Raw genomic sequence first — 25,090 nt, forward strand, 5'->3', positions numbered from 1 at the left:
TAGAATGCCATTCCAGTTTTGTCACACATGGAGCAAGCATGCAGACAGCGGACTAAGGACACCTAATCTGCATACTGCTTCTGGGACAGTGATTCTGGAGGATCAGCATCAAAGTCAGACAAATAGCATTCTTTAACTAACATCCTTTGCCTTTTATATGTCCTGTCAACCAGGGCAATGGTGATGAGCAGGAAGGGAAAGAAATTGAGCCAATCCCAACCAGCAGCTGTAGATCATCTAAGGCCTATTCAGTGGACCATACTGCAACGGATCCTCATAGATGCAAACGGATCCAATGGTTTGCTTTAGGAAGCTGCTGGACCTTAAAGCGGTATTGTCACCATAAAAATCAAATTTCAACAGCAACTAGTCTGAGTGTATTAAGTGATAAAGATGCTATTCCTGCATTCAAAACTTTTTCTGCTGTTATGGTGTGGAGTTATCACATACTTTAGGAGCACTGGCCCTAGTGCCAAACAGTGCCAAAAAGTTGAATGCTGGGAGTTCTTTTGAATGCTGGGAGTTCTTTTTATCTATAATATGATCCTCCTCTTCCATTTATTTCCCTGCCTAGCTGATCACTTGTGTTTACAAGCAAGGCTGAGGTGACTCAGTGATTGGATGTGTAAATTAAAAAAAAGACTCTGGGAGGAGGGCAGCTAATGAATACACAATGAGCAAGAGAAAGGAGGGGGGAAAGCAAGAGTCAGGGAGGATATGATGTCAGCATTAGCTTGGCAAAATGGCCACTGCCTAGATTAGGATTTTCTGCTTTTCCTTTGTAAAATTCACAGGAATCATTAAGTGGATAGTGCACTACATCTGTTATGTAAGTAGAAGTAGTATTTACCTAAGGAGAAGGAAGGCTCTTGGTCCTATAGAACCTTCCCGTTCTCATACTGGTCCCCACAATCCTTCGCATGCTCCCCTGTTAGCAGTCTACAACCCATTGGTCATAGACTGCTCTCTTCCACTTCGGCAGTATTTGGAAGCACTCAGGATTCAGAAGGATGGCCGCTCCGTACTGCGCACTCGCAGTAAAGAACCTCCCGTCTCTGGAAGCTCGAGTGCTTCTGAAGACTGCCGAAGTCTTCCGTAGCTGGAGATTTAAATTGAGAAGTCTGTGGGGGAACGAGGAGCCCGGGAGGAGAATGGGAAGGCTCTATAGGACCCAGAGCCTTCCCTCTCCTTAGGTAAGTGCCTGTTTTTTCTTTTAAATTTCCCTTCAGTGAGAGCGACCACCCAGCATCCTGAAGGACCTGAACCGAGCGGGGATGGTTTATTTCCTGTAAGCCTATCCGGTGGTTGGGGATCTGCATCCCAATCTTGTGGGCATAAACTTTTAGACTTACAATTTACCCTCTTTAATAACCATACTGCACCATTAGGCTCCTGGCTTGCCACCTAGGTGTTCCGAGAGAACGAGCCCACTACAGAAAACACCGAAACCCTTCCACACACTAGCAGATGGCCAGCTGATGTGGGAAAAACGATCAAACCCTCTCCGATCAGAAAGGCATTGATTTTTTTCCATGCATAGCAAATAGCATGGGAATCTATTGAAAATCTGTGCCATGCAGTGCGACACTATGGGCCGATCAACAATTTTGATTGATTTTTCATTAAAGTTTATTCAATTTACAATCCTCCTCCTCTGCCGGGCCTCTCCAGTGCTGTCTTCTCCACAAAACCACCAACAAGGGCTTGTCGATGGCTCATGCCTGCACAGGAGCATAGACCCAAATCGGGCTACCGCTGAAGGCCGAGAGGGTCTGTGCTACTGCGAAGGCCCGAGAGCTCCAGGGGTCTCAGCACCGGTACAGCCTGGCAGGGGAGGAGGACTGGGGAAGAATCTGGAGGATACAGTTTACTTTGAAAGTGTCTTACAGCGAACCTGAACTCAGAACTTCCTTTCTCCTCTAAAAGATAAGCAACAGCATAATAACCTTTAACCCCTTCCCGACCGCCTAACGTGGATAGGCGCCTGGAAGGCAGCAGCCCCAGGACCGCCTAATGCCAAAAGGTGTCAGGAGCGGTGGGCGGAGATTAGTGGGAGTCACGCGTGCCGATACTTGCCCACATCCCCGCTTGAGTGTTGGTGGTTCACTCCATCAACAGTCTGCCAGCAGGGATCACCGCTAGGAGACTGTTAGGCGGCAAAACCGCTGTCTATTTACATAGTGCAGAGCTGCAATCTACGTCAGCACTGTACTGGGGACAGCCGTGTCACTTGGCTGTCCCCTGTGGAGGCTCAGGAGTGATCCCCTCTCATAGGCTGATGCCTATGAGAGAGGGTCACCGTGATTGGCTGTCAGGGGAGGGAGGGGGATAACAAAAATATATATATTAACGTGTTTTACCTCCTGTGGAGGCCCTTAGGACCTACTCCTACTTACGATCCAACCTAAAATTATGGTCGGTCTTGAGGAGACGTATGTCCTTACTCTCACAAGCCTCCTCGATGATCCCAATTTTTGGCAATCCTAATTTTGTCCCAGGTCTTGGGCGTACGACCACTTCGATATGGGCCCAAAAGGATATATGGTTTATCTTTAATTTACTTAATCCCTTTACAGGTAGATTGCATTCATTTGATGACCTTAAGGACCGTATAGCATTAACAAACGCGCATTATTTACAATTTATGCAGATCCGCCATTTTATACTTTCTATATCTCCTACCCTGGAATTTGCAAACAAAATGGAACTAGATGGACTTATATCCTCTTTTTACACGTGGCTTAAAGGAGTTCTGTTAGGGGTTTCTGAGGAGGAAAACTGACACTTACCTTGGGCGTCTATCAGCCCCCTGCAGCGGTAATGTCCCACGGCTGCGTCCTCCCATCTGCCGTTCTCCGCCACCGGCCCCGGTCTAGTGCGGCATGGGATCCAACTGCGGCTGCGCTACAGTGGCCACGCACCCGCTCGCTTCCGCCTGCGTCATCGGAAGCTTACTGCGCAAGCGCAGTACAAGGCTCCGTTGTACTGCGCCTGCGCAATAAGCCTCAGATGACGCGAGCGGAGGCGTGGCAACGCGCATTATTCGTCTGTGTGACAGACGAATAATAGCCCGGTGCCAGCTGTGGGGAACGGCGGATGGGAGCAGGACGGCGTGGGACATTACCACTGCAGGGGGCTGATAGAAGCCCCAGGTAAGTGACAGTTTTTTTCCTCAGGAACCCCTACAGAACCCCTTTAACTCACCTCTACGTTTTGCATCGGAATATAAGCATAAATATATGAAATACTGGGACCAAGAACTGAACTCAGATACCAGCTTGGACACATGGTCAAGAATATGGTTAAATGCAGCTAAAACTTCTATTTGTGTAACAACGAAAGAAAATATCTACAAGATCATGTTTTTCTGGTACCAAACACCAGTCAGACTCCATAAATGGAACCCATTAATATCCCCGGCATGCTGGAGAAAGTGCAATCAACCTGACACCATTCATCACCTGTTCTGGTCGTGTTCTGGAATACAGTCCTTCTGGACAGAAGTGATCCACCTAATAAAGCGCTATACTGATATCGAAGTACCCTTGGAGCCATGGACCTGCATACTGGCAAAACCAATACCTACATTGAAATCTCATAGGCAGCGCTTAATTAATCACTTTTTAACTGCTGCTAGGTGTGTCATATCAAAACATTGGAGGGATCCTCTCTCACCCAATGTTACGGAGGTACTGAATAGAGTGAGATACATTTATAAATTAGAGAATTTGACAGCTGTTGTTCAGGATAAATTGCATTTATTTAACAAAATATGGGGGGAAATCGTCCTGTAATTACATGTGCATTGTTATGACTTTTATCAAAATATAATACTTGATGATGGCAGGACTTCTTTCTTCTCTTCTTCTCTCTCTTTTTTTCCTTCCTGCTTATTCTTCCTCTATCTATTCTTCTTCCTACTCAGTCTTTCTCTCCCGTGGATGCCTGGTCTGTAGGGGCGTGCGGTTGGCTAAGGCCATATATGTAACATAATTTAACCCCTTTGGGCTTATTGGAGGACCATCGCTTGCCCATGCGGACTAGGGTCTTATAGGAATTAAAGGGACTCCGAGCTCATAAAAAAAATGAAAGTTGTACTCACCTGGGGCTTTCTCCAGCCCAGTGCTGGTCGGGAGGTCCCACGACGGCGTCCTGGGCCTGGCTCTTCTCCTTCTCCCCGCTCCGGAATGGCTGACAGGCCGCAGCCCGGGCGACACTCGGCTGAGTGTCGGGCTGCTCCTTCCACGTATGACGCGGATTACGTCACACGCCGGCCGCCTCGCGTCATCACGGCGGCCGGCGTGAAAGTACTGCGCATGTGCGATTAAAGCGCGGTACTGCCACACTCAGCCGAGTGTCGCCCGGGCTGCGGCCTGTCAGCCATTACGGAGCGGGGAGAGGGAGAAGAGCCAGGACGCCGTCGTGGGACCTCCCGACCAGCACTGGACTGGAGAAAGCCCCAGGTGAGTACAACTTTCATTTTTTTTATGAGCTCGGAGTCCCTTTAAGACTATAATAGATAGTAATCCATAGATTATAACTCAATAAGCTAAAGTCGTAAACCATGTTGAAGTATTGTGATGTTTTAGACTCTACGTTGTTATAAGCTACCAGAATCTGTTATGTTTGCAGATAATGGTAGAGTGAAAGTGGAATGTTGTTGTATTTTTTGAAAAATTTGAAAATAAAAACTTTAAATACAAAAATATGGTGGCATGTTAATATATATATATATATATATATATATATATATATATATATATTTATATATATATATTTATATTAACATGCCACCAGCGATCAGAGCCCACCAACAGAGAGCTCTGTTGGTCGGATTCATTTAGTGTATTTAGTGTTATGGCTCTGCAGTGAGCTATTAAAACTGCAGAGCACTGAATTGTAAAAAATAGCCTGGGCACTAGGGGGTGTAAGCTTGTGGTCTTCAGGTGGTTAAAGAGAACCTGAGGCGGGTTTTCTACATCTTAATAGGACACAAAGGCATGTTCTCTGCACAATCACATCCCTCTGTGTCCTTCTGGTGCCGCTGCTAATCCCCCTCCCCCCCCCCCCCCCGGCTCTGCTGTCCCCCCTGAAAACTACCCCAGAAGTACTTCCGGGTTGTGGCTTAGCTTCCGATTGGAGGAAGCTGGTGGAGGCGGGGAGTGGCGGGGCAGGGCCGGTCCGCCCATGAGGCGGGGTGAAACAAATGCCTCAAGCGGAACTTCTGGGGGGGCAGCACCCGCCTGTCCATGGGTGTGGGGGGCCGCTGACCTGGAGGGGGTAGCAGGCAGGAAGGGGGTATTGGGCAAAGTGGTGGGGAGGGGGGTCAGACCCCCCCCCCCCCTTCCTCGCCTGGGTCCCCCGATCTGCGCTCCCCCTCCAGCTTTAAAAAGTTAAAGAGGAACTCCAGCCTAAACAAACATACTGTCATTAAGTTACATTAGTTATGTTAATTAAAATAGATAGGTAATATAATCTCTTACCTACACTGTTTTAAAAGAACAGGCAAACATTTGATTTCATGATGGCAGCCATCTTTTTGGTTGAAAGGAGGTGACAGAGAGCATGAGACACAGTTCCAACTGTCCTGTGTCCTGAGCACCTCTCCCAGTTGCTAGGCAACGTGAATAACAACATAGGAAATCCCATCATGCTCTGCACAGCATCAGGGAAAAAAAGCCTGGGCTTTTTTTCTTTGATGGGTGGAGCTTAGCTAAAAATGCAGCTAAAAATGATGCTTTGGTAAGAAAAACAAAGTTCTGATGCTGTGAAACTGTTAAAGAAACACCAAGCCTTTTCAGTTCTGCTGAGTAGATTTTTAGTCCGGAGGTTCACTTTAAGTAGCAGCGTCTACTAGTAAGAGGCATCGGGCGGGGATGACTCACCTCTTGCGCATTCCAGCGTGCGTTCCACTGTCGTCACTTCCTGCAATGCCGTCCACTTACAATACAGTGAGCGGCATTGCAGGAAGTGACGACAGTGGAACGCAGGCTGGAACGTGGAAGAGGTGAGTCATCCCCGCCCGCAGCCTCTTACTAGTAGCGGCTGCTTAACTTTTCAAAGCTGGAGGGGGAGCGCAGATCGTGGGACCCATGCGAGGGATTTTTTTCTAAGTTTGCCTCAGGCGGCAAAAAGTCTAGGGCCGGCCCTGGGCGGGGGGAGCCATGTAAGGGGGCAGGGGAGGCAATGCGGAGGAACATTGATTGACAAGCTGCAGGTAAACAGAAGGCTTGCGACAAGCATATTGTTGCTAGCCTGTCTGTATTTTTCTTGGGGGACAGCAGAGCCCGGGGGGACTGGTGGCGGCACCAGAAGGACACAGAGGGGTGTGATTGTGCAGAGAACATGCCTCTGTGTCCTATTGAGATTTAGAAAATTTGCCTCAGGTTCTCTTTAAGGAAAAACATGTCTTTTTTACAGCTCCTGCAATAAATCTTCAGTGTATCTACTTCCTGCTTTCATGGAAGCAGAAAAAGGGTTATCATCCTGTGTTTACCAATTAGCGCTCTGCCAAGCACTGCCGGGATTCCTGAGCTGACACAGCTGAGAGATCAAATTACACTTGTGATTACAGAGGCTAAACTCTGTAAATACATAAAGGGCGGATTTCTCTATGTTTTCTTTCTGTCTTGTGCAAGAGTTCAGGTCACCTTTAAGAAGCATTGAGCCAGGTAATACGGTATGACTCACACACAACTGAAGGCTAAGCAGCAGCATGACAGCCAAGCAGCTGGTAATATGAGTGACTCACCTGAATGCTGCTGCTGTCGGCATCCGTGGTTACAGGCATCTTGGCGTAAAACACCGGCTCCCTGTTCCCCATCTGGATGGAGACGTTCAGGCTGGTGGAAGAGCTGACGATTATAACGAACCCAATGGGGTGAGCGGATGGAGCGCTGACCCTCAGCTGTGGGGAGCATATACACAGTATTACCATACAAATTATCTGCTGTGTAAAGGTGCATACACACATCCAATTTTGATTGGCTAATTTTACCACTTCTGTGGTAAAATACATTTCTCGATTTATCAGGAACAAGATACAGTGTTTCAGATCAGAGACTTTATGAATGGTTCATCAGAAAATATAATTTACCAGCTAAGATGCCCCTGCTTGTTTATTATATACAGTATAAGTAAAACATATATATCATTTAAAACAAGGATTCTAATCGAGAACATATTGCAGATGTTAAAAAGTGTGAGTACATCAGTGAAGTTGCTGTATACTTTAAGGCCTTGGACTCACAAGAGGATACCTGCGCTTCAGAATTGCCACAAATTCCGAAAGCGCTAGGAATAGTAATTAATGATGATTGTAATTTCACGTAAATTTTGGTAATTATGATCGTAATAACTAATTCATATTTTCAAAAAATGATGCATAAAAAAAACAAAAACAACATTTTGCATAATTCTGTCCAGTTTTCATGTTATTATGTAAAATTGCACATAATTACGAGTAGTTATGGTTAGGTAGCTGATCGGACCCTGGCAGAAGCATTGGGCATCCTGTTGCATTGCAAAAACCAACGAGAATTTTCTCTGTTGAAGCAGGATTCACATATTTTTTTTTCCTTTTTTGCAAAGCAATGGGTTGCCTCATGCTTCTGCTGAGCTTTGGTTTGCTTCAGACCAAACAGCGCCGGAGGAACTGAATCCACCAGACAGGTGAGTTAGCGTTGTGCATGTGGTGATACGCCCAGTGGAATTGGACACAGTCTGTTCCCATAAGCTTGAATTACGTCTGATTTACAGCACATGCGGCGTGAACGCAGTTTGGCTGAGGGAAAATGAGGCCGGGATTCTGCGTTTGTGGTACAGTACGTGCACATTGTGTTGACATTCCAGTTCAAAGTTCACAGTATAAACGCATTCTTTTAATAACATAAGATGCCTTCACCGTCTAATTTTGCATTTTTTGTGGTCTGGAAATGAACAATTTTCTATTGCAGTGCGAACGGGCCCTAAAGGTGGCCATTAACGATACGATCCCATGACCGACCGATTGTTCCTAGCCGCACAGTAATATATCAGAAACATGTATATCAGAAGCATGCATTTAGCCCGAGAGGGCTGTACATGGCTCTGTTGGTTTTCATTTCATTTGCAGCCTATGAGCGCTGTCAATTATTTAATGTCTTTTTGAAAAAAAAATGCGTATACCATATATGACTAGCAGCACTAGGTAAAAATTATGTTTTTATTGTTAGACTAGCCGTAGGTCTTCCCCCCGCGGACCCGTCATCGTCGTAGGGAAGTTTAGTAGGGAATAATTTGTGCACATATTATTTTGTGCTGAAGCCAACACCCTCCTTTGCTGTGCCTGTTTTGAATGCAAGTTCTGTAATAGTGTCCATATTCTGGAGCTCTGCACATCTATGCAGGTAGTTAATTCGGGTGCAGCCTCTGTCTAGAAGGGCTGCCAATGTGTCCTGCTATACAAAATATATCAGAAACACTCGGTCATGCTCATTAATGGCCGGATTCCCACTAGCTAAATCGATTAGACTAATGGAATCAAATCGATCGGCCGCGGGTTTGTATCGTTAATGGTCACCTTTAGTCAAGGACAGAAAAAGGTGCAGAAGTAAGGTGTGTAGAATACAGTTCCGCAATTGTGAACTAAATAGCTTAAGATTTGCTATAGATGGGTTTTCTACGAGGATAGATCTCAATATTGAGGTAATTTTTATATTTTAAAGCACTTCACGATTGCTCTTAATTTTTGATGGTAGACAGTTTTACAGCAATAACAGACTTACATAGGACTCCCCTCCTCCTCCGCAGCAGCAGCCACCACCAGAGTCCAGGCGCAAGGAGACCACATCCCTCCTATGAGGGTCTCGGAGGCGAAGGTTCAGTGATGGTCCGCAGCACTCTGACTTCCGACGTACAGAGAACAGAGTGTGCCCATTGCTGGTCTGAAAAACTGAACAGGTCAGATTAGTGAAGGTCACACAGCTCCACCTGCTGGCCAGAGCAAAGATTGCAGAAAAAAGCTCCACAGGTCTATTTTACTACATAAGTATAGTCACATAGTTGCCATTAAAAGGTGTCTAAATTTTTGAAAAAGGAAACTTGGGTCCCTGCGATCGGCAGAAGTATGTGTGCCGCCATAGGCGTCTATTGAAATACCTTTATCGTGGGTAAATTTGGGCTCCCGCAGTGCCAGATAGGTAACCTGTGCTGGGGCCGCCCGCAATGCAAAATACAGCTATAAATAGCGAGTGTTTACCGCGGGTGCCCTATTTTTCTCGCATTTCCGGTATTTAAATCGGCACCTATGGCGGCTTCCAAAAATTAGCACTTTTTCTATGGATTGATGGGAGGGGAGGGGGGTTATTATGGCTAGGCGTAAAATGGGTGTGATTTAGGTTAGGCATGGTTGGGGGGTGGTTAAGGTTACACATGGGTGGGGGGGGAGTGATTAAGGTTAGGCATTGTTAGAGTTCATTGTGAAAATCATAGGTGTAATAATCACCCCTGCGACTTCTGCCATCACAGGGGGCCCAGGGGCTTTGGGGACCCCTCCTCCTCCCTCTCCCCAACCGCAAGTGCAGCCAACTAGCAAAAAGACCTCCCTGTTTGCTCACAAAAACCTTCCCTGCCAGCTCCTCCCTCCATGCAGAGTAGCAGGAGGGTCTGCAGTTTTTTTGCTGCTTCCAGATGCTGCTTCAGAGCAGAACACTCTCTGCTGCCATTTGCCGGCTCCCGATCATGTGACCCGCATGGGGTTCGGGGACCAACAGGGCTGGATTTACCATAAGGCAGTGTAGGCACGTGCCTACAGGCGTCTGATGATGGAAAGGCGGCTTACTCCCCTCCTCTAGTCCCTCCCTCCTTCCATATGCAGAGTCCTGATGAGAGGGTAAATGAGAGGTTACTCACCCAGGTCTCAGTATTCCACTGACGAGATCTCCCTTCACTCAGAGGCTCCTCTAGCCACTTAATATTGAGGGCAATTCTGGCTACCTAATACTAAGGGGCGCCTGTAGCTTCCTATGATGGGCAAGGGAAGTAACGAAGGACAGCCAACACACTTGCGGTGCAGTTTGGCGTAGGGTTTGTAAGTTCGTGGAGGGTGAAGTCTAGGGTGCCAGGACATCTGTGCCTATAGGCTCCTGTGATGTAAATCCGGGCTTGGGGACCAAGGTGGCCCCATGACAGGCAGACATTTTTGCAGGGGGGGCCCCAATAAGTCATTATTATTATGCCACTGGTGAGAATAGATTACCTTTAGAAAAATATCACTGATGTATCACTGATATTTTACTACCGTCATTAGCACTGCAAGAGTAGAATAAGGGTAAATTTACTATATTCTTCTATCGGTTATTTCTAAGCGTCTAAGTTTCCGGGTGCCCTTTTTTTCATACACTCCTAAATGTTGCCGGCTTAGCAGTATTATTGGCTGATAACACAGAGGATGCACTCACCTTTATCCTTCAATACCACTACTTTCTCCTGAAATAAACAGAAATAGGTCAAATGACAATTTATTTCCTTTAGGATTCATTTGTTTTATTTTTTTACTGCATAATTATCTCGCTGTGTTATTGTTATTGATTTATACATATTCCATGGCATTAGTTATACAACAGAATATGAAGCATAAAGATGACCATACATCTGGCGACTTGGCGGCCGATTAACCATCTGAATTGATTATTATAATCAGAATCGGATGAAAATCGGTGCCGCCAAGTGCATGCCCGACGACTGGTTGCATTAATCAGTCAGACACGCTGCAGGTTCGTGCCAATTTTTATCTGTTAAATATGAGTGTTATACTACATTAAATGATCTTTACTGAACGTAGTAGTTGCAGCAATGCTGGATCTCCAGAACAATATTTAGATGTGCAGAGACCCAGGCTGTATACATCTAGTCTAACTTTCTATGAAGTGGCTACCTAACTCTCAGAACAATTATAGAAAGGGTTTGTTATGTGGATTCTGTGAGTTTGGGCTGGTGAGGTGTGTCTGGCCTGGTAATAATTTGTGTGTACCTTTTATAGATTTATTTTGAGAAAGAATATAAGTTCTGTATATAACCTATCAGTTTGTTATTGGTGTTGTCAATACTAATGAATATAGGTGACGGTCTTCCCTTGTGTTAAAAAAGTGTCTTGTCTGGAACACCAAAATAGCCAGAAATGGCCCTGTCCCACAATATAGGTAGCCAGAGGTGGCCACCAATGTAGGTAGTCAGAGTAGTCCCCAGTGTTAGGTAGCCAAAGCTTCCCCTCCACTATGGATAGTGGTGAGCAGAGGGGTGGAGTGGATCTAGGATCCAGCCACATATGCAATCCATCCTCCTCCTACAGAACTGCCTGCACCACGCAGTTACATGATGAAAGACACCGCTGCAGCCATGGAAACTGGAATGCCTAGGAGGAAGAGAGATTGCGTGCGTCACTAGTTCCCAGAGAGGGGAGTCGCTTCACCCCTCCGATCAGCTGGTCACTCTGCATGGGCCATTTCCTCCCTTCTCCACCACTTCACCCTGGGCGGCGACCCACATTGACCTCACCCTATGAGGGGCCCTGGACCAAGGAAAGAAAAAACATCCCCTTTTGCAATGCAGCAGGAATTTGCATGTAATCAATAATACCAACCCCTGCAAGCCATTCCAGGCCTGGAGGCACTATGGGTTTGGAGTGTTGGCTATCAAAGAATTTGGTGCCATTCTCCCACTGAGGCTGTGTCTGGACAGGGGCTGGACTTTCTGCAAAAAATAAATAAATACAAATATTAAACAGATAGGAAAACGGAGGGAAAACAGAAGCAAGAAATTTGACCTCTAGTGCCTAATGGACTATTTGCATTCGAAACAACCCAAACACCTATAGTTGGTAGAGGCTGGTGCAGGATTCCTAGGTAAATGTAAACCCACAATTCAAAGGAGGAATCCGCACAAAGACTTGCTGGAACTTCAAGAAAACTTTATTGTCCCATCACACATGTTAGCAATACATCTGACCTTATAACCGATGGACGTTTCAGGGCCTGTATGGTACCCTCTATCAAGGCATGGGGTAGATAAACATGTACACGTTTGTTTGCCCCATGCCTTGACAAAGAGTACCATACAGGCCCCGAAACGATTAAACAGTCTTATGTATTGTACATGTGTGTGATGGGACAATAACATTCACTTGATATTCCAGTAAGCCTGTGTGCGTAATGGACTATATGAGTGCCCCATAGGCACTAATGCAAATATGGGCAATTAGGCACCCAAAGCAGAAATTTGGGCATGCAATAATTATCGTTTTCAAAAATACAACATTATAGTTTTTGATATTTTCTATATTTTTTTTTGTCATTTTTAGCTTTACTTATGATTAGTGATGTCGCGAACCTCCGATTTTCGGTTCGCGAACTTCCGCGGAAGGTTTGGTTTGCGGAAAAGTTCGCGAACCGCAATAGGCTTCAATGGGGAGGCGAACTTTGAAAAATAGAACAAATTATGCTGGCCACAAAAGTGATGGAAAACATGTTTCAAGGGGTCTAACACCTGGAGGGGGGCATGGCAGAGTGGGATACATGCCCAAAGTCGCGGGGTAAAATCTGGATTTGACGCAAAACAGCGTTTTAAGGGCCAAAATCACATTCAATGATAAATTGCAGGCCTAAAGTGCTTTCAAACATTTTGCATGTGTATACATCAATCAGGGAGTGTAATTAGAGTACTGCTTCACACTGACACACCAAACTCACTGTGTAACGCACCACAAACAGCTGTTTGCGTAGTGACGGCCGTGCTGGACTGGTGCGCACCATGGCAAGAGTGTAGGCTGTGGCGGTTTTCAAGCCCATATGGTCGCCGGGCTGTGGTAGTTAAATGATAGAACAACAGTGACTGTCCAGCTGATCAAATTTGGTCTGACCACAATGAAGCAACGACCTTATTATCTTTTGTGTGCCAACCCCACCCGAGACACTCAAATAGCCGGCGGTCATTGCTTCATTGTGATACGCAAGCCCCTTCACCGCGGCAAGGTAATGATCACGAAGGGGGATGGGCACATGTACATGCCTTTTGTTTTTTTGTTGCAGCCGCCCGCAGTGCAGCCAGAAAAATTAGGCAGGCATGTACACGCACCAGAAAAATTAGTATAGCGGCCGCTGCTAGCAGCGGCCTTAAAAATTCAGGAATCCGCCTAGAGTCCTGGACCCTGTTGGTGGTGGCGGAGAAGGTAGTCAAGCGGCCTGCAGGCAGAGATGCTGTGTGTGGGGACTGACTTAGTCTTTGGTCGTGCAGTAGCCCTCCGGGATCCATGCCTCATTCATTTTGATAAAGGTCAGGTATTGAACACTGTCGTGACTTAGGCAACTTCTCTTCTCAGTGACAATGCCTCCAGCTGCACTGCAGGTCCTTTCTGACAGGACGCTTGCGGCATGGCAAGAGAGAAGTTGTATGGCAAATTGGGACAGCTCTGGCCACAGGTCAAGCCTGCGCAACCAGTAGTCCAAGGGTTCATCGTCGCTGCTCGCAGTGTCTACATCCACACTCAAGGCCAGGTAGTTGGCTACCTGCGGCCTGCCAATCCAGGCGTTGGTGGAGGGTGGATCCGGAAGGACTATGGTGAGGCGTTGGACTAAAGAATGTCCGCATGTCCGACATCACCATGAGATCGCTGGAGCGTCCTGTCCTTGCCTGCGTGGACTTGGGAGGAGGAGGATTACTGCCAGTGGTACCTTGATTGCATTGTGCTGTCACATCACCCTTAAACGCATTGTAAAGCATCATTGACAGCTTGTTCTGCAAGTGCTGCATCCTTTCCACCTTCTGTTGAGTTGTTAACAAGTCCACCACTTTGTGCCTGTACCGAGGGTCTAGTAGCGTGGCCACCCAGTACAGGTCATTCGCCTTGAGTTTTTTGATACGGGGGTCCCTCAACAGGCTGGACAACATGAAAGAGGCCATCTGCACAAAGCTGGATGCAGACGTACTCTCCATCTCCTCTTGCTCTTCCTGAGTGACGGCACGCAACTCCTCTTCCTCCCCCCAGCCACGAACAATACCACGGGAACGTGAAGCAGCAGAAGCCCCCTGTGATGGCTGCTGCGGTTGTTCTTCTTCCGCCGCCTCTTCCTCCTCCACAGAAACACCTTCCTCATCATCATCATCATCATCCGAGTCTGACTCCTCTCCTTCCCCACACGACTCCTCTTCTTCCTCCTCCTACACCCTCTGTGCTGCTGCAGGTGTTGAGGAAACATCTGGTTCGGATGAAAATTGCTCCCACTACTCCTCCTGCTGTAACTGTTCTCGTTCATGCTCCTCCACAGCTGTATACACCACTCTACGCATGGCACGCTCCAGGAAGTAAACGTAGGGGATCAAGTCGCTGATGGTGCCCTCAGCGCGACTCACCAGTTTGGTCACCTCCTCAAAGGGCTGCATGATCCTGCTTGCATTTCGCATCAGTGTCCAGTTGTTGGGCCACAACATCCCCATCTTCCCAGATTGTGTCCTTCTACTGTAATTATACAGGTACTGGGTGACGGCTTTCTCCTGGTCTAGCAGGCGAAAGAACAGGAGCAGGGTGGAATTCCAGCGAGTCAGGCTATCGCAAATCAGGCATCTCACCGGCAAGTTGTTTCTACGCTGAATGTCCGCAAAGCGTGCCATGGCCGTGTAAGACCGCCTGAAATGCCCACACAACTTCCTGGCCTGCTTCAGGACGTCCTCTAAGCCTGGGTACTTGGACACAAATCTTTGCACAACCAGATTCAGCACGTGCCATGCAGGGTACATGTGTCAGCTTTCCCAAATTCAACGCGGAAATGAGATTGCTGCCGTTGTCACAAACCACGCTGCCGATCTCCAGCTTGTGCAGGGTCAGCCATTGCTCCACCTGTTTGTTAAGAGCAGCCAGGAGAGCTGCTCCAGTGTGACTCTCCGCTTTGAGGCAAGACATGTCTAAGACGGCGTGACACCATCGTACCTGGCATGCAGCATAGGCCCTGGGGTGCAGGGGCTGTGTAGCTGGAGAGGAGACAGCGGCACCAGCCAAGGAGGAGTAGGAAGATGACGACAGCGAAGAGGATGTAGCAGGCATAGAGGAGGTGGCAGGAGGCCTGCCTGCAAGGCATGGAGGTGTCACAAGTCGATCCGCTGCGCAGCCACGTACTCCCTGCTTGCTGCCATCGGTCACCAGGTTGACCCAATGGGTTGTGTACATAATGTAGCGGCCCTGTCCGTGCTTGGCAGACCAGGCATCCGTGGTCAGGTGGACCCTTGACCCAACGCTCTTCACAATAGATGACACCACTTGCCTCTCAACTGCACGGTACAGTTTGGGTATGGCCTTTTGTGAAAAATAATTGCGGCCTGGTATCTTCCACTGCGGTGTCCCAATGGCCACAAATTGTAACGTGCAGTGCATGCGGATTTGCACTGAATGCAGAATGTCACTTAATGTAGAAATACTGAAGACCAAACCAGGGATAAGGTGAAATAAAGTAAAGGTTTATTTACAAAGTGCCAGATATATACAGGTGAAAATGCAATCGGTGTATGAACATACATACAAGCGTATTCAAGCAACTGTACAAATAGCAATACGACTGCAAACAACTGGCAATACGATCGTAGGCAATGTCTTGCAATCAGACATACAACACCCCAAATATAATATATACAGTGTGCACACAGTGAACCCCGGACCCTGTCTAAACTAAGCTAACTAACTAATATATACAATGATATACATTCAGGCATAGTACATAATGCAGCAGGCAATTGGAACGTCATACAAGCCGAGATCAGATACCAGGAAGTCAAGCAAATACAAGAATAGTCAAGCAAGCCGATATCATACACCAGGGAGTCAAACAATCAGGTAACAGGAAGACAGGTTACAGGTAGCAGGAATCAGGTAACAGGAAAAGACCAGAACACAGGCTCTAGGGCTATCATCACCAATGAACTAGCAACAGTGTTCTGTTGTAGCTTGACTTATATACTCTGCAGGATGGTCATGTGACCTCTTCCAAGGCTGCAGAGACACAGTTCTTGAATACAGAGACCTCTGCTGGTGGGCAGAGGGAACTTCAGGAGGAATGTAAAATGTTCTTGAAATGAGAGGGGACATCTGCTGGTGAACAGAGGAAGTCCATACAGTTCACAAATGTCACCAGCAGGAACAGATCGTGACAGTAACCCCCCCCCCCCCCCCCCCCTTGAGGAGCGGCCTCAGGACGCTCCACCAGACTACTAATTCACACCCACCTGGGTTCCAAGAAACACTGGGCGAAAAGGCAGACAGCAGACTGGAGACCGTCAGGCAACAAGTCAAGATGCACAGCAGGCTGAAGAACATCAGGAAGGACCAGGAATCAGATGTCATCAGGAAAGGCAGAAGGCAGGACCAGGAACCAGATGTCATCAGGAAAGCCAGTAGGCAGAACCAGAAAGCAGATGTCATCAGGAAAGGCAGCAGGCAGAACCAGGAAGCAGATGTCATCAGGAATGGCAGCAGGCAGAACCAGGAAGCAGATGTCATCAGGAAAGCCAGCAGGCAGAACCAGGAAGCAGATGTCATCAGGAAAGCCAGCAGGCAGGACCAAGCACCAGATATCAGGAAAGGCAGCAGGCAGAACCAGGAATCAGATGTCATCAAGCAAGGCAGTGGACTAGACACCAGCAGGAAAGACAGCATGCCAAGTCTCCAGCAAAGTAGAAAAGTAGTATACCCCCACCAGGACAATCGACTGGGCCTTAGCATAGTTCTGCAAAACTGGATTTTGTTGTTAGAAGCCTGTGGGAGCTTAGCAACCAACAACGCCTGTAGAGGGTGGGCATCATTAATAGTCTTTAGAGGGTGGGCATTAGACATGGTAGCCACAGGCTGGGTAGCTTCAGGCAGGGTGGCAACAGGCTGGCTAGCTTCAGGCAGGGTGGCAACAGGCTGGCTAGCTTCAGGCAGGGTGGCAACAGGCTGGCTGGCTTCAGGCAGGGTGGCAACAGGATGGCTGGCTTCAGGCAGGGTGGCAACAGGATGGCTGGCTTCAGGGAGCGTGGCAACAGGCTGGCTGGCAACAGGCTGGCTAGTTTCAGGGGTCTGGACCATTAGCTGAGCGCTTGGCTGGGCCGTTGGCTGAGCACCTGGCTGGACCGTTGGTAGACACCCCAATACAGTCTGTGCAAGCTGAAACATATCCTGTGCGGGCTGAAGCAAAACCTGTGCGGGCTGAAGCAAAGTCTGTGCGGGCTGAAGCAAAGTCTGTGCGGGCTGAAGCAAAGTCTGTGCGGGCTGAAGCAGACCTTCCGCTGTACCTGTTGGCAGAGATGCAACTGGACGGGCTGGCAAACTTACTGCTGGACTGGTTGGCAAGGATGCAGCTGCACAATATGGTAACGATGTAGCTGAGCAGGATAGCAAACTTTCTGCTGGACCTGGTGACAGAGATGCAGCTGGACAGGCTGGCAAGCTAATTGACAGTGGCTGGAGCGAAGTGCTGTCCCTTGCAGACTTGGCAAACGTTATAGACTGTGTAGACATGTCAGAAGTTGTAGTTGACAGAGATCTGGCAGGAATAGATGAAGTTAACCATTGCTGGGCAGAAAGTAAGAAGACTGTGAGCTGAATACAGGTTTCTGCAAGCTGGGTGCAAAGTTCTGCTGGCAGGATGCAAGAGTCTGCAGGAGGCTGGGTGCAAGGTTCTGCAGGAGGCTGGATGAGAGGTTCTGCAGGAGGCTGGATGAGAGGTTCTGCAGGAGGCTGGATGAGAGGTTCTGCAGGAGGCTGGATGAGAGGTTCTGCAGGAGGCTGGATGAGAGGTTCTGCAGGAGGCTGGATGAGAGGTTCTGCAGGAGGCTGGATGAGAGGTTCTGCAGGAGGCTGGATGAGAGGTTCTGCAGCAGGCTGGATGAGAGGTTCTGCAGCAGGCTGGATGAGAGGTTCTGCAGCAGGCTGGATGAGAGGTTCTGCAGCAGGCTGGATGAGAGGTTCTGCAGCAGGCTGGATGAGAGGTTCTGCAGGAGGCTGGATGCAAGAGTCTGCAGGCTTTTGTGTCAAAGTCTGTAAGGTGATTACACCTGGATCTGGTGCAGCAGGTAGTGAATGGTGAATGGATGAGGTTGGAAAGTATTTCTGTTTACTCTTTGCTTTCTTGACAGTTTTCAAAGCAAGAACAGGCTCTTGGTAAGGAACTGGATACTGCTTTATCCAAGGTGTAGATGTCTTTGCAGTCTGAAGAGAAATTGATTTATGACTAGAACTAGACTTAACTTTAGCCACTGAGCACTGTGTGAACTGGTCATTAGAAATATCAGCAGAAGGAAAGTAGGTAGACATAACTTTCTCCCATGCATCAATTAATGGGGAAACATACCTTTGCATGCAAGCATATACGTTAACCAACATTTGTGCAGATCTTATACATGCAAATACAAATGAGTCATCTTTTTGAGCATAATACTGAGTAAACGACCTCCAATCATCCACCAATTCATTAAACAGACACTCAATCTCCCATCTTCCAAATGGAGGGTCCCAGTCACTTTTAATGGGAACTGATAGATTATCCTATCATCCTATCGTTTTTTGGCGAATTTTCACGAAAATCTTCAGAAATATTTGCGTTTTCGACCAGCATCGAAAATTCATTGTATGCGGATGCTTATGCCCTTATGCGGAAAAATGTCCACAATAATCCGCATGGAAATTCAAGCTATGCGGACGTTTATACGGAAAAATGCCCGCAATAATGCGCAAGAAACTTCTCTGAATGCGGGCGCTAATGCCCTTATGTGGAAAATGTCCGCAATCATACGCAAGTAATGCGAAAATGACTGGCCTTAGGCGAAAATTAACAACAGAATAGTCAAGCAAGCCGATATCATACACCAGGGAGTCAAACAATCAGGTAACAGGAAGACAGGTTACAGGTAGCAGAACACAGGCTCTAGGGCTATCATCACCAATGAACTAGCAACAGTGTTCTGTTGGAGCTGGACTTATATACTCTGCAGGATGGTCATGTGACCTCTTCCAAGGCTGCAGAGACACAGTTCTTGAATACAGAGACCTCTGCTGGTGGGCAGAGGGAACTTCAGGAGGAATGTAAAATGTTCTTGAAATGAGAGGGGACATCTGCTGGTGAACAGAGGAAGTCCATACAGTTCACAAATGTCACCAGCAGGAACAGATCGTGACACAAATTGATGTAAAGCCTCTGACTCCACCAGCTTGTATGGTAATAGCTGGTGAGATAATAGTTCCGCCACGCCAGCTGTCAGACGCCTGGCAAGAGGATGACTGGCAGACATTTGCTTATTACGCTCAAATACTTCCTTTACGGACAGCTGGCTACTGCTGTGGGCATAGGAGAAGGAACCGCTCAAGGACAGAGTCGGTGTGTGGAGGAGGGTGGCTGTGAAGGTGCAAGGGAGAAAGCGGATGAAGACGATGCACCTGAAGGAGGAAGAGGAGAAGGAGGGTGGCTTTTCTTTTGGGTGCTGCTTTTCCTCAGGTGTTCTTGCCATAGCTGTTTGTTCCTTTTCTCCAGGTGCCTTCGTAAGGCACTTGTCCCTACGTGAGAGTTGGCCTTTCCACGACTCAATTTTTGCTGGCAGAGACAACAGATGGCTTTGCTCCGATCTGAGACACACATGTTAAAAAATTTCCAAACCGCTGAGCCCCCCTGGGGTGATGGCGCTATGGTGGCATCAGCAGCTGACATTGAAGAGTATGTTGGCTGGGTGTCCATAGCTGGCGATACATGGCGCCGGACACTGCCCCCAGCTGTTTCGGAGGACGAGCTCCCTCTGCTTCTATCATGGACTCGTCTCCTCCTACTCCTCTCTGTCTCCCCCTCTGAACTGTCCCCCTGGTCATCTCCTCTATTGGGAACATACGTCGCATCCATATAATCGTCATCATAATCCTCCTGTGCAGCTTCGCTTTCCTCAGACACCTCCACAACTGCACCAACATCAGGTGGTTCATCATCCCCCTCCTCACACGTTACGTCCATACTATCGCCACCTAACTCAGACGTATGAGGTGGTGTACCTGCGCCTTCTTCTTGTTGTTGCAGTAGTGGCTGTGAATCAGTGATTTCACCACCACCACCATGCACAGACCTGCCGGTGCCAGGTGGCCTTCCTCTGGGTCTGCCTCTACCTCTTCCTCTACCTGGTTTGTGACCTGGGTTCACTCAACACAACAGGTAGTTAGATGCAGTGACCTGGGTTCACTCAACAGAAAGCTAGGTGTATGCAGTGATGAGGTGGGTTAAGTAAACACAACAGGTACTGGGTATATGCAGTACTGGCTGGGTAGTACAATGTGCAGCTCCCTGTCACAAACACAGGTAGTCACTGAATGTGCTGGGCTGCTGGCAGTGGCACACACACTATGAATTAGCAAGGCTGTGCATGCAACAAAAGTGTCAGTTTGACACGCAGAAAAAAAATAAAAAGTACAGGATTAGCTCTGAAAAGAGCTGGTGAGGGGTGCTATAAAAGCAATAATAATCAGCCAGGAGCAAGCTAAGCAGCCAAGAACCTAACTAATCTGTCCCTAGGAGAACAATCTGCAGCAGCTCGTCCTAGTCTGTCTAATAGCAGGCAGATGAGTGAGTGTAATGGCCACCGGAGGCTGCCTTATATAAGGGGGGGGGGGGTGGAGCTCCAGGGCTTAGTGTAGCCTGAATGGCTACAATGTGCCTGCTGACTGTGATGCAGAGGGTCAAAGTTGACCCTCATAGTGCATTATGGGGTGAATCGAACTTCCGCAAAAGTTCGCCTGGTGTAGGTTAACGTGAACCACCATAGTTCGCCTGGAACCGTTCGCTACATCTCTACTTATAATAAGAACTCTGGAGGGTTAGCTAGAGTTTTAACATTAGTTCACTGTGATAGATACTTAATAACCCGGTCCTTACCTGAAGACATGCTGATCTGCAGACAGGACTCAGGCTACATCTGTAATGGAAATAGGGATAACAGTAAAAAATGTAATAAAATATTTAAATGTGAACTTATTATAAAATGTGTTTTTTTTTTGTTAACTGCATTTAACGCTTTCTGGTAAATAGGAGAGGTGGCCTTCAGTAACGTTCTACAGCTGAATCCTCCACATTTTATAGACTCAGGTGTGTCCCCCGCCACATGGCCTGGCCAAGGAGGAGCTTTTGCAGTTGGTGATCCAGATCAGACTACTGCTGCAGATCGACATCGATATACAGTACTGGTGCGAATAAAATGTAAATATTCACTCCACAAGGTGCTAATGTTTGATGCATTTCATGTGTGTGGGGTGCTGTTTGCTGCATTGCATGTGTAGGGACCACATTTGTTGCATTTCATGTGTGGGTTAACATTTTATGTCTGGGGTAATGACTGCTGTGTTTCATATGTGGGGTAATGTTTTCTGTATTTCATGTCTGGGAGGTATTGACTGCTATATTTCATTTCTGGGGTAAAATTTGCTGCATTTCATATGCTGAGGTGCCGTTTGTTGCATTTCATATGTGGAGGTAATGTTTGCTGCATTCCTTATTTGGGAGACATTTGCTGCATTTCATATCTGGGGTAACGTTTTCTGCATTTCATATCTGGGAGGCGTGGTTTGCTGCATTTCATATCTGGGGTAATGTTTGCTGCATTTCATATTTTTGGAGGTAGCGTTTGCTGAATTACATATATGGGAAGTGTGACCTCACCCTTCAATTCCTGTTTCCTTTGACACAGCAGCTATTCAGCACCTCAGTGAGACCTTGTTCACATTGTGTTCCTTCCACGTTGGGCGTTTTTTGAAGTAATTTTTCTTTCTGATTCCTGGCGATTACCTGCATGCTGGTTTTTTTTGTGAACCGCTTTTCTAAGCGGATTTGTCGAGCGATTGCATTTTTTCACTTCCTGACGTTAGTCAGGAAGTGAACTCTTTGATCCGGAAAATAATAAATACAATGTATTTATTCTTAAAAATTCAAACGCAATCTCTGCACAAAGCCATTTTGTGAGCATTTGCGTTTTTCCTATACCTTCAATTTGGGCAAAATCGCCTCAAAAATGGCCCATGCACCGCTTTTCTGAGCGGATCGGAAACGAACCACTCAGATTTGAACTGTCTCAAAGAGAATCATAGTGTAAGCGCTTTCAGGGCTATTTTGTTTTGAAAAATCACCAGCACTTAAAAAATTAGAAAACCGCCTTCGTGTGAACGAGCTCTTACTGAGGAGCTGCAAAACTCTCAAGAGAGGAAAATCCTGAGTGTCTACAGATTGAGTGCTCACAACCTCGAAATAGAGTCTAGGAGACACAGACAGACGTACAAACCCAGGGAGGAGAAACTATGCCAATACTGTGAGCAGAAGACCCTTGAGGATGAAAGCCACTTCCTGCTGCACTGCCCTAAATATACTGCAACCAGGGACACTGACTTTAAGAAATTGTTGGAACTTTTCCCAGACTTTCTTACATTGGAAGATGAGAGAAAAACATATATCTTACTGGGAGAAGAGGAATCCACAGTGACAATCGCTGCACACTTGTCACAGCATGCCACAGAGTGAGAGGAGCATAACGGAAATGTAAACCTAAAACATGTCCACAGACTGCTTAGCCATTGTCCCCCTACCCCACCCCCTCCCATGTCCCCTATTTCCCCTTGCTTTGGCAATACCTGTAATGAATCTTGGTCATGCCAATAAAGCTATCTTTGATTTGATTCTGAAGGCATTCAGCACTGCAGACAAAGGGCATCATTCACAAAGCTTTTTTACCTGTTTTCCTCTGTTTTCACTTTGTCTATGTTATTTTTTTAAGCTTCCAATGAGCAAAAATATAATATAATTAAGGTAAGAAAAGTAATATTGAAATGAGGTTAATCAGGAACAACTTACTTTGAGTGATTATTTTGCTTGTGAATGCGCTGAAAGGTTATTTTTATCAAATAGGTGACAAATAAGTTATTTATGAGAAGTTTTGTGAGTAGAGTGCAAAGTAACCTTTTATACTGGTTGGCGATTTTGATTGTATGTACAATCAATACAATCTACAATCTCGTTCAGAGATCGGGTAAGCTGCCACCACTTCTCAAGATCGTGAGAAGATGTGATTCTAATTCTAGCTAGTTCTGTAGGAAAAAGGTTATTTCAACAACCTAACTGGGCATAACAATATAATAATAAAACAATTATGGTAACACTATCTGAAAGGCAGGATTCTCTGCAGAGGATATTCAGAACAAACGCTAGAGTGAAACTATAATTGTTTACGTGGCTGGATAGTGTACTGGTTAAGGGCTCTGCCTTTGACATGGGAGACCAGGGTTTGAATCCTGGCTAGGTCAAGTACCTATTCAGTAGAGAGTTCAAGGCAAGACTCCCTAACACTGCAGGGTGGCCTCCTGAGCACGTCCCAGTGGCTGCAGCTCTTGAGAGCTTTGAGTCCGACAGGAGAAAAGTGCTATACAAATGTTCGGATTATTATTATTATTATTTTAAAACAAAATTATGCATCAAATATTACACAACAAGGTCAAAAATTATGTAACAGACGAGCTGAGATTTACGGAAAAAACTAAACGTAGCATAGATTGAGCAGTCTATGGAATGACATATGGTGTCCACATCCCTCTGACTTCTGGTGTCCTTTAACCACTTCAGGACCTAAGGCAGGCTTACACCCCCCTAGTGACCAGGCCATTTTTCATTACACAGGGCTGTGCAGCTTTGTTACGGTGCTGCACCGCCCTACAACTCAACACACAAATTATTTTCACCTCCTTTTAGTGTCCTTAATAGGACACTCTGTCGGACGGAAGTCTATGATCGCTGCTGCAATCTTTATATATCTATATATATAATAGAGTAAGTGCCTCAACCTTCGAGCAAGAAGAAGAAGTACTTTGCATGAGAAAATGAATGCGTGCTCAATCACCAAGTTTTAGGCTTCTTTTCCACGGACTGTTGAGCTGTGTGCTCAGCAAGCAGTTACCAGGCAGCAGTAAGCAGTTACCAGGCAGCAGCAAGCAGTTACCAGGCAGCAGCAAGCAGTTACCAGGCAGCAGCAAGCAGTTACCAGGCAGCAGCAAGCAGTTACCAGGCAGCAGCAAGCAGTTACCAGGCAGCAGTGAGCAGATACCAGGCAGCAACAAGCAGTTTCCAGGCAGTAGTGAGCAGTTGTAAGAGTTTGAGAGGCATGTTACTGCCTATCAACTGTCCGTGGAAAAGAGGCCTACCCTAGCAAGTCTAGCTTTGCAAATCTTTTTTCACGTTAATTTTCGCCTAAGGCCAGTCATTTTCGCATTACTTGCGTATGATTGCGGACATTTTCCACATAAGGGCATTAGCGCCCGCATTCAAAGAAGTTTCTTGCGCATTATTGCGGGCATTTTTCCGTATAAACGTCCGCATAGATTGAATTTCCATGCGGATTATTGTGGACATTTTTCCGCATAAGGGCATAAGCATCCGCATACAATGAATTTTCGATGCTGGTCGAAAACGCAAATATTTCTGAAGATTTTCGTGAAAATTCGCCAAAAAACGAAAACGGGATTTTTGAGGCGAAAATTCGCAAGCAACACTGCTACATGCTACATTAGCACTATCCAGGAGCGCCACGGGGAGGATTCCCAATGCCCCCCTTTAATACAACCGGGGGGACCACAGGGTCCCAGGCTCTCTCACTGCCTGGGAACCACAGCGACACCCCGGAGGGGGAGGCGCAGGCGACCCCCCCCCCAAGCGTGGCCAGCGTCGGGGAGAGCCGTCCACACCCACCTCCCAATATTAAAAACAGGCATTTACCTTAACGTCCATTGCGTTCTGCTACATGCGCATTAACTTGGGGGCACCACATGAGAAAGGAGTGAAGCATGGGTCACCCCGAGCTTTAGAGCTCAGGGCTGGCTCACATACAGCACTCCAGAGGGGGGGGGGGAGGGACAGGTGCAGACAACTCACTCCAGGGCTCACACCACCGGAGCAAGCCATCCACCACCTGCCTCCAAAGGATACAAACTGCAAAAAATACTTTCCATGAGAAAATTAATGCGCATGTAGCAGAACGCAATGGACGTTAAGGTAAGTGCCTGTTTTTAATATTGGGAGGTGGGTGC

General features: G+C 47.0%; 1 protein-coding gene across 2 annotated transcripts in view; it reads right to left on the reverse strand.

Annotated features, from left to right (window-relative positions):
- Positions 1 to 25,090, reverse strand: part of LOC137560895 (phospholipid scramblase 1-like) — a 41,198-nt gene that overhangs the window by 11,931 nt on the left and 4,177 nt on the right. For both annotated transcript variants that reach the window (XM_068272055.1, XM_068272054.1), the window contains exons 2-6: positions 20,907 to 20,946; positions 11,621 to 11,730; positions 10,440 to 10,467; positions 8,766 to 8,932; positions 6,752 to 6,907 (exon numbers count right to left, since the gene is read on the reverse strand). In XM_068272055.1, the coding sequence (XP_068128156.1) occupies positions 6,752 to 6,907; positions 8,766 to 8,932; positions 10,440 to 10,467; positions 11,621 to 11,730; positions 20,907 to 20,916 (471 nt within the window). In that variant the 5' untranslated portion in view covers positions 20,917 to 20,946. The remainder of the gene's footprint in view (positions 1 to 6,751; positions 6,908 to 8,765; positions 8,933 to 10,439; positions 10,468 to 11,620; positions 11,731 to 20,906; positions 20,947 to 25,090) is intronic.

This window comes from Hyperolius riggenbachi, chromosome 3 (assembly GCF_040937935.1).
Source record: "Hyperolius riggenbachi isolate aHypRig1 chromosome 3, aHypRig1.pri, whole genome shotgun sequence".
Lineage (NCBI taxonomy): Eukaryota > Metazoa > Chordata > Amphibia > Anura > Hyperoliidae > Hyperolius > Hyperolius riggenbachi.